The sequence below is a fragment of the Thermobia domestica genome, chromosome 10, assembly GCF_964235325.1.
Source record: "Thermobia domestica chromosome 10, izTheDome1.hap1.1, whole genome shotgun sequence".
Classification (NCBI taxonomy): Eukaryota; Metazoa; Arthropoda; class Insecta; order Zygentoma; family Lepismatidae; genus Thermobia; species Thermobia domestica.
In genome coordinates, this window is record NC_137463.1 from 268,266,522 (window position 1) to 268,281,490 (window position 14,969).

At 35.6% G+C, this 14,969-nt stretch overlaps 1 protein-coding gene across 2 annotated transcripts in view; it reads left to right on the forward strand.

Annotated features, from left to right (window-relative positions):
- LOC145662221 (protein Wnt-8b-like) overlaps positions 1 to 14,969 on the forward strand; it is a 75,436-nt gene that overhangs the window by 20,956 nt on the left and 39,511 nt on the right. Inside the window, exon 2 of one of the 2 annotated variants that reach the window (XM_081727555.1) lies at positions 9,952 to 9,994. The exons of the other annotated variant lie outside the window; for it this stretch is intronic. Coding sequence (XP_081583681.1) covers positions 9,952 to 9,994 — 43 coding nt within the window. The remainder of the gene's footprint in view (positions 1 to 9,951; positions 9,995 to 14,969) is intronic. 2 annotated transcript variants of the gene reach the window in all.

Below are 14,969 nucleotides of genomic sequence, written 5' to 3' on the forward strand. Positions count from 1 at the left end.
TGGTGTTCAATGTACTTTAATTGACTCATTTGTTAATCATAATTTAAACTAAAACCCGCTGATATGGTTGGGGTTAATCCCATACCAGCCGAAGGTTCCCACGATTATTCAACGCAAAATTCGTCTATTAATTTATTTGTGAATAATATTGATGATAAATATAATTTAGATATGAAAAGCTGGAGCAGGTAAACGGCTAAAGCTGGTTAAAATTTCAACCCTGATATGTTAACTAAATTAAATTTGGATAACAATTCTTAATTTATTCTCTCAGATGTTATGAGTTGTGTTGTGAATACTTCATTTGGACTTTATATTTCTGCAACATGTTATGATGTGATTAATTTATTTTATCTTTGTAATAACTTTGAGTGTTATGTTTATCTTTATTTTACCTTACGTGTTCAAAAGAGATTTGATTGTATTAACTTGAAATCCATGACATTGATTTTAAATTGAAGCTTTTAAACGTAATTATTGCCTTCTGATCTTGTTGTTGTTTTGATAAGATGACGATCTTAATTATAAATAATGTTGTTTGTATATGGATGTTATCGCTCAATGTAAAAGAGGAACAATTAACTAGTAACTCTGCGTAAGTCATCAATTAGTTATAATTTTTGAATAGACCCATAAATGATATTTGTAATGAATCGACGTTTTATGATATGTAATTAGTAATAAAAGAAAAATATTGTTATAAGTGAATTGATATATATATATGGAGAAAGAAGAGAAAAGAAAAATATTTATATTGATGTAATAATAATAATTAATACGAGGATTGATGTAATAATAATTAGTACGAGGGCTATTCAAAAAGTGAATGTTTTGATAATATACAGGGTTCTTTCCTTCACTGTAATACTGTTACGGAATTCCCGTTCTGGGCGACATTTACAGCGATATATCCCTATTATAATTAATCTGTACCTATATTATCAACATTGATCAGAGGCGCAATAATTAAGCATATAGCTTAGATATAATTAAAAGAAAGAACGCTGTTATTGACAGGACATGTTGTCATGAGTAAGATTATTAGTTTGTTATTGATAGAACATGTTGTTATTGTCGAGATTATTAGTTGCTATGGGAAAGCTCTTTACGGAGATATACACACGAAATTAGAGGATACGTATACGAAAGATATGGTTGCTGTTGATATTTAATGTACGTATAAAACAGAAGAATAAATCGACGATATTTGGACGCAATTCATGTTTATGGTTAGTAATTAGTAGCTGATATGTTTATTATAATAACATAGTGATAATTTAAAGATACGTAAAACGAATCAGGGCTAAAGCGAAGTGTTTATATATATATTTCGTTTTAAAATTTGCATAGAGTCAGGTCGATAATAAAGGATTTGTTATATGAGCTTATAATTTTACTAAAAGCCTCCAATTAAGTTATTCATTCCCCCCTTTTTTTCATGTGAAGATTTGCAACAGTGCGATCTCTGCTTCTCCCTGTTTGTATTAGCAGCGTGAGGGAAATTCGGGCTAGCCATTTAAAACAGGTTTTTAAACTCTGTCCATATCACATCTGTGGAATGAAATTTTCTAGCCCTCTCGTCCTTTTCGAGGACAGATTTATCGCACTGAGGAAGGAGGGGGCGCTCTTTATTTTCTTTGCTAAACCTATTGCTTTTAGTATATTCGTCTAGTCTCATTCGGAGTTCTTGTGGTTACTTCAAACATAGCAAGGTGCCTCTTGCATCTCATGTATTTCAGTCTTACACCTGGTGATTGGTTATACAAATATAAATTAGCAGACGATTGTGATAGCAGATAAATTTCCTGTGTGGGCGGCCGCGGTGGCTCAGTGGTAGAGCGTTCATCTCAGTTGCATGGGGTCCTTGGTTTGATCCCAGCTCGCGCTAAGTGAACTTTGTGGTGGACGAACATCGTGTGCATGGGTTTTCTCGGGGTTCTCCTGTTTTCTCCCACTTTCTTCATTCCACCATTTCATTCATTACTTATCATCACTGTCTCCTTTAGCCTAACCGGCATAACTGTGGGACGTAAAACTTACAGATTTCATTTTATTTTCAAATTTCCTGTGTGAAATAATAATAATAATAATAATAATAATAATAATAATAATAATAATAATAATAATAATAATAATAATAATAATAATAATAATAATAACTAGGAATGCAATGGATATAACCGATTGCAATGAAATGAGCTGAGCGAGCTTTAACTACGTAATCAGGAAGCGTTTTTCGGTGATTATTCCTCGATGGTACATCGGATTTTTGATTTCGACCTATGTTGTCACTCAGCACGACATACTCTATCAGCGTGCTAAGTTTGGTTGAGATCGGCCAAACGGTCTAGGAGGAGTTCGCGGACAACCAAACGGCTAAGCCGAGTATAAGAGCTTCGCTTCGCTCAGCTCAATAATAATAATAATAATAATAATAATAATAATAATAGGAAATTCTTGGCACAAGAGATTATAACGAGCAAGGAATATCAGTGCGGCTTGGCACTAGTAATTTAGTTAAAATTTGTGGTCACCACATCGGTTCCTCCTTGCCGGTGTTTCCTTGACCAGAGACTGGCCGCGCTGCCGACACCAGTTGGGTTTTCACATTGAAAACACCAGCGCTCTTTGACTTTTGTAACCTCACGGAAACAGGTAAACCAGTGGAGATAGCATTTTGGAATAATTATATATATGTATATGCAGACCCGTATCCAGGAGGATCTAGGGGTTTGCCCCCCTAAATTTTCGCTGCCCCCCTAAACTTTTCACGGTACGCTTGCAAATGAACTATATAATATGGTGATAAACTATGATATGGTTGGATCGGGCTCCCCTAACTTCAGCCGCCCCCCTTCCCTACATTTTTGGGCTGGCTACCGGCCTGTGTATATGTATTTGAAACTGTGAATAGTAGTATAGAATGTTTATGCTAAATAATAATAATTTCATTTTTACCACATACGAAGGAAATTTAGAAATAAACTTTTTTGTTACACAAATGTGTTCTTAGCGTGAATGCTGTCGAATTCTATTCCTAATGATGACAGATTTTTCGGTGTTATTTCAGTATCGTGAGGCAAGAACTGACAATACATTACCCTTCTAACAGAGCACATTTGCAGGAGAAAGTGAAGTGTAATATCAGGGATTCTTTTACTACACAAGAAAACATCTATATATAATGAAATATGTAGTGTTAATGTAGATACAAACATCATTTTCTTGGTAACGTCTTTTCGTGGTTATTACTTTTCGAAATATGAATAGGGACTTATTTCTTGGTAACAGGGAATAGGGACTTATTAGTGTTACCTGCTAATAATAACCTTGTAACTTACGCATTCTAAATAAGAAATATTTATTTTCCAGATGGCGAACGCGAAATTTCATCTATAGCTACAACATATATATATATATATATATATATATATATATATATATATATATATATATATATATATATATATATATATATATATATATATATATATATATGTATATATATATATATATATATATATATATATATATATATATATATATATATTTGGTCTAGGAATTAATTCGTGCGGGTGGACAAGAGATGGCGCAACGAACGGAGCGTCCCACAGTTCCGTGTATCCACACATGTGTTGCAAACCCCTGTCATCGCGTATCGTTCGTAGTATAGGGCAGTGGATTAAAGCGTCAACAACACCAGTTTGTAGTTAAGTGAACATGGCGCAATTTGTGCCTGATAAAGTGTTTTTGCGGAGTGTCCTGCTGCATTACTTTAACATGCAGAAAAGTGCGACTGAAAGTCATCGTATGTATGGTGACCATGCTCTAGCTGAGCGAACGTGTCAGAAGTGGTTTGCACGGTTTAGAAGTGGTGATTTCGGCTTGGCAGACCAAGAGCGAGCTGGACAGCCAAAAAAATTTCAAGACGAAGAATTGACAGCATTGCTCGAGCAGGATTCGTGTCAAACGCAGGAACAACTTGCAGCAGCATTAGGCGTTGATCAAACAACAGTCTCCAAACGCTTGAAAGCCATGGGAATGATTCAAAAGATGTCACATTGGGTTCCACATGAATTGAAAGACAGAGACGTTGAAAGACGAAAAACCATTTGCGAATTGCTGCTTCAACGACAGAACAGAAAGGGGTTTCTGCATCGAATTATTACGGGTGATGAGAAGTGGATCCATTACGAGAACCCTAAACGAAAAAAGGCCTGGGTGAAACCAGGTGAACCAGGTCCATCACAACCAAAACGAGATATTCACTGTGCAAAGGTTATGCTGTGCATATGGTGGGATATGAAAGGTGTGGTGTACTATGAGCTGCTGCAACCGGGTGAAACTATGAATGGAGAACGTTATCGACGACAATTAATGCGTTTGAAGCAAGCTCTGGCCAGAACACGACCAGAATGGGAGAACAGACATGATAAACTTATTGTTCAACATGATAACGCTCGCCCACATGTCGCAAAACCGGTCGAAACCTATTTAGAAAATGTCGGATGGGAAGTTTTACCCCACCCGCCGTATTCACCAGACGTTGCTCCTTCGGACTACTACTTGTTCGATTGCATGAACAACGATTTGATTGGACAGCGGTTTACTTCTTCAGAAGATATCGAAACATGGGTCTCTGACTGGATCGCTTCCAAGGATGAGGACTTCTTTCGCCACGGAATCCGTACATTGCCTGACAGATGGGCGAAAGTGGTGGCTAGCGATGGACAATATTTTTCTTAAGGTATTTATGTATTTTGTGTTTGTACTACAGCTTCAATGTGTGCGTACCAACCGCACGAATTAATTCCTAGACCAAATATAGTACAACACATATTAACAGAATAATTTTAATTTTATGCATTATTTTTTCATGCTTCATTTTAAAATATAGGGCTTTTTTGTTGAGGTACACCAATTTATCATTGTCATACATTTTAAACTAAAGCATTACCGTATGAGTATAAAAATATGTGATGGAATACTTCGTTACATTAAGCCACAACATTATGTAAATGAAGTTATTAAAAAATAATAAACAAGCAGTATAATCAAATTGCTAAATATCACCGAAGCACTATTCACAATTTAAATATCTATGAGCATACTCCAAAATTCCTGGTAAGTTTCTATATTGAAAAAAAAAGTAAACAAAATTCACAAGGCCACGCTAAACATAAATACAGGAAAAGTTAAATAAAAAAAATGTTATCAGTAAAATTTCTACTCTTCCCCTCCAAAATTATGTCTCAAATCAAGTAAGTAACTTGCTTAAATTATACTGGTCTACGACTTTTTAATTTTGTTGATAAGTGGTCAAAGTTACACTCGAAGTATTGACTTCAATCAATACAAATAAATCAAACAAACACTAATATTTCACATTTATTTATACAATGAGTGTCATAGTTTTTTTTAAAAAAACAATTTTCATTTTATGTATAAATTTTAAAGAAATAATTCGGTTTCAAATGTTACTTTCACGCAAAAAAAAGAAAGAAAATATACTATGGTAAATTAAAGTGAGATTACAGTGTTACGTTAGTTCAAATAAGATGTTAACGAAATTTTGCGGACAACTCTCGAAACTTATCTGAGAAGCAACTTTAAAAATTGACAACAGTTATAGATATACTTTATGAGTGAGTAAAGAAAGAATACAAATGTAGATTAAAAAGAGATCTTTTTAAAAAATCTGCAGTTAACAGGAATATAGTTAACAAATCTAAAAGATTCTATAAAATAGATTTAAACAAATCTTCAATCAGATCAATTGATTCCCTAAATTTTCTTTGTATCACCTTATATATAAATATAAAAACAAGAATTTTAGGAATAATCCAAAAAATGGATCAATGATCCAAAAAGTGCATAAAAAGATTGCGATCTTGCCAAATAATTAGTTTTTGGATTAGGGCCACAAAAGTTAGCAACGGTTCCTAAATCGAGTTTTCGTATTTTCTACGGAATTAGCAGATCATACTGAGTAAATTGTTAGTTTGGGTTTGGCTACACTACCTGTAGTTCTCCAGATATAAGGCTACAAGAAAATGTTTGATTGTATGAAATATATTGGATTTTTTGGATCAGGGTTCACAAAATTTTTGAATGAGCCCTAAATCGAGTTTTCGTATTTTTTACGGAATAAGCACATCATGCGGGCTAAATTGTTACTTTTTGGTTTGACTATACTATATGTAGTTCTCAAAATATGGGACGTACAAGAAAATGTTTGAATGGGTGAAATATATATTGATTTTTTTGGATCAGGGCCCACAAATTTTTTGAATGGCAGCTGAATTTTTTTTTTTTTTTTTTTTTTTTTTTAACGGAATAAGCACATCATGCTGAGTAAATTGTTAGTTTTGGTTTGGCCACACACTTTGTAATTGTCAAAATATGGGGCGTACAAGAAAATTTTTGATTGAATGTAATATATTGAATTTTGTGGATCAGGGCCCACAAAATTTTTGAAAGGTCCTTAAATCGAGTTTTTGTATTTTTTACGCAATAAGCACATCATACTAAGTTAAGTCATAGTTTGGGTACGCTATATGTAGCTCTCGAGATAAGACCTACAAGAAATTTTTTGTCTGAAATAGATTGTATCTTTTGATCCAATAGGGTCTAAATGTATACAATATATATTGGTGTTGTTGTCCATTATTATGCTTGATCTAAATCTATAGTTGACTGGTAATAGGTGCTGTTTTGAGCACTACTCGTTGTTACAAACGATACACTTTATTTTAAATTGAAATATAATAAATAAAATACAAATAATACGTCACTATAAAAGTAGCTTTTCTTTTAGCAGTATAGAAGTTTATTATAAATACCTCATATATAGATAAAATGGGCACTGGAGTCAAGAAAGGTATGTCTCTTCATGTTTTGAAAAATGTAATAATAATAATAATAATAATAATAATGATAAAGTGACATTCGCTTTCCTATACGTTAAAAGTATCTTTATTCAATAGAGACAGTTTGCTTCTAATTACTTATAACTGTCTATACGTGACGGGGGGAAAAGCTAATGTAAAGAAGAATGGATCTATTCTCGCTGTGTTTATTTTTTTCTGCTTTCAGCAAAGAAAACGTACTCCAACGCCTCCTCACTGAAATGCCATAAATATGTCATTGTTGAAAAGGGTCCCCTCACAGCTGTGGACAATGTTGAAACTTCAAAGTAACCCTCAGTTACTCGCCGCAACCTGCTAGAAGAGAGAACGCAGTGTCGTCAATGCGTTGTTGCAAATCTTCACATGAAAAAAAGGGGGGAATGAATAACTTAATTGGAGGCTTTTAGTAAAATTATAAGCTCATATAACGAATTCTTTATTATCGACCTGATTCCATGCAAATTTTTGTAAGGATTTGTTCATTGCTTGCTGAGAAAAACACGAAAAAAGTTCCAATGTTATTAGATAGGGGAAAACTCGACTCAGCGAAGAGGTAGCAACAGCCTTAAGAAAGAAGAAGGAGAAGAACAAACTAAGTACTCTTTGGAAAACGCTACCAAATTTTAATGTCTGACTTTTTCTCAATAGCAGAAGCAATTCAAACGTTGCTCCGAGCCTAACAGAGACGTCAATAATGATAAGAACAAAATAGTGGAGTGAAGAAAGTAGAAGAAAACGGGAGAATCACACACAAAAAGATTCGCACTGTGTTTGTCCACTACGAAGTCCACTTGGCGCGAGATATAATAGAAGCATGGACTTGACACATCAGAGGTAAGCACTTTATCACTGAACCACCACGAGCTCTTTTATATTTCTATTTCAAGCGATAGAGGGCATGGTGGCCCAGTGGTAGAGCGCTTACCTCTGGTGTGTGAGGTTCCTGATTCAATCCCTGCCTAAGTAAGTTTGTGGTAGACAACATCGTGTCCGTGGGTTTTCTCGGGTACTCCCATTTCCTTCCACATTCGCATTCCACCAATTCTTCCATCATCATTCACTTGTCTCATAATCATCACCCGTCTCCCTTAGCCTAAAGTGCATAATCGTCAGACGTTAAACTAAAAGATTTCATTTTATTTCATATTTTATTTCAGAGACAATATTGAATGTTCTTACATATGTCTGTGAGAATACGGCCTTTTAAAGAAGCTGTTTGTGAATAAGATTTCACAATTACTCAAATATTGTTCCTGGAAATGTTCCATTGTTGGTAGATATACAGGGTGAGCATAAAGTCCTGCCCTGATTATAAAAATTTATTAGGCATACGGAATAACCGTTGGACAGAATAATGTAAATTCTGGTCCGTTACATAGGATGGTATTACAGGTTTTTTAAAAGACCAATAGATGGCACTAGTGCTACCCAAGAGTGACGCAGTACGTTAGTTGGCGAAATGGCATCGAAGCAGGAGAAAGCGCAATGGTGCTGTGGTATCACGCTCTCCTCGCCACAGACATTACTCCACTGTACTTTTTTTTTATGGGGCTATATCAAGGACAGAGTCTATGTATGTCACACCTGTTGCTGACGTCGAGGAACTGAAGGCTAGGATACAAGCAGTTGTGGGTACTGTGACAGAAGACATGTTACAAAACACCTGGCGGGAACTGGAATACCGCTTAGACATTCTAAGTTACCAAGGGGGCACAGGTTGAAGTGGTCTAACGTAAGTAGTCTTAAATAAAACTTGTAATACTAACCCATGTAACTGACCAGTATTTACATTATTATGTCAAACAGTTCTTCTGTAATAAATTTTTGTATTCAGGGCAAGACTTTATGCTCACCCTGTATATCGGTATTTCCACGTAATGTAGTAAGAGTCTTAAGGAAGGATAGTTGATATGGGTAACCCTTTCCAGAAGAATTACAGGTTCTTCAAGTAGTTTGCAACTCATTAATTATTATGAAGTAGAAACACAATAAATATAAATAATTTTCGTCATCATCAAAGAGTTATTCTGCCATAACTGAATGTAGGCTCCTGTCCGTTGAATATAGAATCACAAAATTAAAAATTCCAAGAATTGTTCAACCTTCATGTACAGTATGTCCAAAATGATTGTCGCATATCTATAACAGTCTTCTTGTAAGAATATAATTTGATAATGATTTTGCATGGTACTTTTAATACTGATACTATGTGTATAATCGGGAAATGTATATTTGTGGTAAATTACATAGGAAAATAATTATAAATACGAAAATTAGAATGAATAAAACAAAATGTTGCTAAATGGACAATAAAGTTTTATTTTCGTTTTATTGTTCTTATTTACTGCTCTTTTGACATGAAATTTGCCACATACATGTCTTTGCCGATTATACACATACTATTGTGCTGCCAAAATGTCGTGAGCCGTGGCAAAAATGCGAACTAAAGCTCACACCCTCACACACCCACGCGTTGAGCCAATAAGGGTTCAGCTGTTGCTAAGCGAGAGAAAGCGAGTGGAATTCCTTCAGCCGATAGCAGCGCTCGCAACGGAAGACTACGGATCAAGTCAATGTGGTATATCTTTAATATTATAAGAAATACCGGGCGAATTCGTTATCAAATTATATTCCTGAAACAACATATTTATAGACATGCGACAATAATTTTGGACATGAGTATACATAGAAACGCTTACCGGTATTCCAAGTAGGTGGAGTTTGTCAAAAATGGACATACAAACGAAGTCGCGAATGTATCTACATAGTCTTATGCCTTGATGCTCTTAATATTTTATGTTGTACATATTGGTTGTTGGTACATATTACATAATTTTATTAACGTCAGTAAATATATTAAATATGGAAGTAGGTGAGTAAGCAAATTCAATACATTTTGACATGTATTTCGAAGAGCTGAACCCCATTCGAAAATCCAGGGAGGGACAATTGTCTCCTCGCCCTTCGCTGCGATCACCCATGCCTTCATGGTTTTCCCATTAACAGTTTATTTTTTATTTAAACTATTTTTTTTTAATTTCAGATCCGGTTCCTTGAATGAAATTTTGCCAGTGACGAAAATGGTGGTAAGTCTCTTCTTTTCTTTTCTTTCTTTTTTTATTTCCTAAAATATACTATATAAATAGGTTTCCGCAGATGTATACCCACAAATATCAACGGGAATACAGACACCGTTATCTATAAAATTGTCGCTACCTTCTAATATAAAACTAATAATCACAGTTTGTTTGTGATAGTCTGTGTTGTAAGATTTCCTTACATTTTCAGCATTTAATATTAAGAGTAGATATGGTCGCACCGTTACTAGTACAACCGTTGTCTAAATATTTTAGCTATTCCACAAAATCTTTCAGTTTAACGTCCCTCGTTTATGTCCTTTAGGCTAAGGGTGATGCTGGTTAAGGCAAATGAATGACGACGAAAGATTTGGTGGAATAAGAGTGTGGGAGGAAACAGGAGTTTACAGAGAAAATCCAGTTATCCTTAAAGTTTATATCATGTATAAACTAGGGATGGGCAAAACCGGTTTTTATTTAAAAAACGGTTTCTAGAAAACCGAAGCCCGAAAAACTGACATTCGGTTTTCTACAAAACCGGTTCGTTTTTAACCGGAACCGGTTTAGGTTTTCTCCAAAAACCGGTTCGGTTTTCACCGAAACTGGTTTCAGTGAAAACTTTTGGAAAACACATAAAACTATTTCTGTGGAAACAGAATCGGTTTCCGGAGAACAACGAAACACTATTCGGTCAGAAATAGAACAAATTTTGAAAAAAAAAAAAAAAACGGAATCGGTTTTGAAGAAAACCGGTTCCGGTAAAATCCGGTAAAAAAACTGTTTTTGTGCCCACCAGTGGTATAAACATTGCCTAGTTTTGTAATAGTAACATTGTGAAACAAGCATAGAAATTAGGGTGGCTCCTATCCCTTCTGGGAATTACTCGTAAAGGAATATTTTCTACGTGACACGTACATATGCGTAAAATGTGTCAAGTATGCAGCGTTGCCAGACTATGGAAACAAATTTATTGTCACAATACCTAAAAATTATCGAATATCGGAAGAAATTATCGTATTTCTCATATATATATATATATATATATATATATATATATGTGTGTGTGTGTGTGTGTGTGTGTGTGTGTGTGTGTTTGTGTAGCATCCTTGTTTATTCCCTGTTTTTTTTTTTTTTTTTTTTGTTCCTGTTTATCTCCGCCCAAACTGTTGTTCTTCCTTATGCATAAAGAAAATACCAGTGGAAAATGTATATTCTACCCAATCCTAAAATTATCGTACGTTTTATGATTATTATTTTCTATCAACCAGAGCACAAAATTATCGTATGTTTTGATAATTATCGTACACTGTGGCAACGCTGCAAGTATGCAAAAACCTAGAAACAAGTCTACAAAAAAAAACTTTTTTTCGCGTTTGTTGCTATTTGGTTTGACAATAAGAAAAAAAAAAGTTCTTTCCAAGTTTGGATGACATCTCTTTGGATTTTACAAACCGCCATATTGACTTAGTAAACTAGCCTTACCTGTGTAAATAACAAAAAAGAAAAAAAAAAGATTTCCGTATATAGTTGTTTAAAAAGCACATAATGTTTTACATTTTAAATTCCGTGTGGTCGATGAAAGTTGTAAGCCACAAAAGCCATGGTGAAATGAGAGACACTTGTACAATGGAGCAACAATTCTTGCTTTTGATATCCATGCGTCGTCGCAGTCATCGCGTCTCATTGGTTTCTGCACTTACAAGAAAAAAACACTCCACTTCACACTTGCTGTCAGCTGTATTTCGGTTTCAGTTTCGTATGCTTTGTCATTCTGCAGTCTTTAACGAGAGTAAGACAATAAGAAATATTAGCTATACGCTACACATGTTCCACTTCACAGTCGCTGTTACTGATATAAATTCGACGTCGCTTGAGTTGGTGTAACTAGGAAGTTAGAACAAAGTGTATTTTGTAACCTGCCTTCTACTATGTTGCTTTTGGATGGTTTTAGGTTTGATTTTTTTTTAACGCTTCTCGGGAGATCACCGAAGTTAAGTAATACTGGATCTGGTCGCAGGAAAGATGGGTGACCGTTCGTATTCACCAGAAGCTGTTGGCTTGCGGTGTACACAGCGTACGGTGAGGACAATTGGGGAGCTGCTTCAAAGAACTAGTAGAACGGCGAGGAGAGTAGATGTGCTTACCACATATCACCCCAAAGGCATGGATTTCACAAAACCCGGTTACTAGATCCTAGCAAGGATTGTTGCACCAGAAGTTTAGTTTACTTTACCCAGTAAGCACGCACGTCTACAGTAATTTTGCCCTTAATTTCTCTTGATAGATTTAACCTTAGAAATCATGCTTGGAGTCCAGATAGCTTCGACATATAAACCTGCATATGCTTAGACCAGATGAAAGAATTAAGGCTGCGCAAGAATGCTTGCGTGTTAGACTTAGCCTTAGAGGTTGTCTCTGTATAGAGCTTCGCCAAGTGTAAATTTTAAGTCATGCTTCCCAGGTGTATCAATTTAAACGAATTTTAAGGCTAGCCCTATATTATCTATTATTGTCAAGTCTGAAACAAGGTTGCAATCAAGGAACTAGCAAGTTTGCTATAGCCTTCGTTACGTCTGCAGCCACGTAAATGCAAACTTGTGCAAGCCTACAGACTTAGCCTTGAAGGTTTGAGTAGTGATGAACGTAAGAGTCTTGATCTAGCAGTTTTTCAAGAGTCTTGCATGCAAGACCAAGATCAGGAATCCCGATGTAATACCAAGACCAAAACCAAAGGGCGCAAGACCAAGACTCTTGCGCAAGAGTCTTGCAGAAGTGCCGGTACTACTTGATTTTTTTATAGAATGTAAAAAAGAAGAGTACAAATTATTACATCTTTCACTTAAATTTCTTAGCTTCAGTAAAAATGCCGCTGGAGTGAATGTGTTCCCAGTAGTTTATGCAATCCATGTGAGTCGATCTGTATGTCGTTTTTTGAATTGGTTGTTCGCGTTTTCTGTAGATATCAAGGGCGGATCCAGGACCGACTTCTGGGGCGGGCGGTGGGTTGTCATACTGCTACTTTTAAGGGCTCCAAACTTTGGTATGGGTTTTATTTATATATATAAAATAAGAAAGTTTCCTCTTCTGGGGGGGGGGGCGATCGCCCCGATCGCCTTCCCCCTGGATCCGCCCCTGGTAGATATACCGTTTCGTTTTTAAGAGATACAGGTGTCATCTTGCGTCATGTGAGCTATTTTGGTGGACAAACACCGTGTGCGTGGGTTTTCTCAGGGTTTTTCCTTTTCCTCCTACTTTCTTCATTCCACCATTTCATTCATTTTTTTATCATCACCGTCTCCCTTACCTTTGGATCAAAACCTGGGACGTTAAACTAGGTATGTCGTTTCATTCCAAAGCATATTACTGGTGTTCTTCTTACAAAAGTAAAGAGAAATGTAGTATTGAGCATCGGTAGTTCCATACATCATAGGTACCGACTACATGGGTATGGCCTTGGCACCGAAACTCAAGCACCCATTGGAAATTTTTAATGTGTGCTCATAAAATTAATAACAAAATTAAATTTTCATAACATTGACAGAAACTTAGTGCACGTGACTGCAAGTTTGATTTCATGGGCGGATGATTATACGTTGAATAATTGTTTATCAATATAACTTTTAGCCTCCTTAGGTATACGGTACACCGAGGATTGGGCGATATAACATTATATTACAACAGTAAATCTATATTATAACATTGAAAGTGACTATGTTTGTGACTCCTAATCTCTTGAACCACCCAACCGATCTCGATCAAATTTTCAACATTTGATGAGTTTTGGGCCAGGGAGTATTTTCATCACTTCACTTTGACGATAAAATTTAGGGGAGGGGAGGTGGGGGTTAAAACTTAGGGGAGGAGGGGGAGCTATAAAATAATAAATAAAATGTAATAACTCTTGAACTAAATGACCAATCTCGATCAAATTTTTAACGTAGATGAGGTTCAAGCCTGGAATGTTATTTCTAGGTTCACTTTGACGAAGCAACATATAGGAGGAGGAGGAGGGGGAGATATACAAAAATCAATATAGATAAAAATAAGAGTGTACTAAGTTTATGACTTAATAACTCTTGAACCACCCAATAGATTTTAATCAAATTTTTAACATATATGAGGTTCGGAACTGGAAAGTTTCTTTTATAATTTCATTGATGATAGAACCTAAAGGAGGGGGAGGAGTATATAAAAATTATAAAAAAAGCTTAATAACTTTTGATACACCCAATTGATCTCGATCAAATTTTCAACATAGATGAAGTTCTGGCCTGGAAATATTTTTATAATTTTACTTTCACGGTGCAACGTATGGGAAGGGGAAGAGGGCGGCATATGTAAAAAATAAAAATATATGTGACTGTCTTTGTGACTTCATCACTCTTGAACCAGCCAATCGATCTCAATCAAATTTTCAACATAGATGAAGTTCGGACCTGAGATGGTTTCTGTCATATCACTTTGATAGTGCAGCTTAGGAGATGGGGAGGGGAGAGATATTTAAAAATGCTCGAAAATGACCGATGTTAGAGTGGAATCTATAGTTTTGGGGGTCACTGAGATAAACAGTAACAATTCCGATGCTCTTTAAATCGAAATTCAGCCCCGCGGCTTGGCGGAGGAGAGGGAAGATATACAAAAATGATCGAAAATGACGAATATTAGTGTCAAATTCATAGTTTTCGAGGTCGCTGAGTGAATACTGACACTTCAGATACCGTTTACGACAAAATTCTGCCCCGTAACTTGGGAGAGGGGGGAAATACATAAAAATGATCAAAAATGACCAATTATTAGTGTCGAATTCATACTTTTTGGGATCGCTAAGGTGAACAGTGACACTTCCGATCCCTTTTAAATGCAAATTCAGCACAGCAACTTGGGGGAGGGAGAGGAAGGACATACATAAAAATTATCGCAAATCGCCATTATTATCAATGTCGAATCCATGGTTTTCGAGGTCATTGAGATGAACAGTGACACT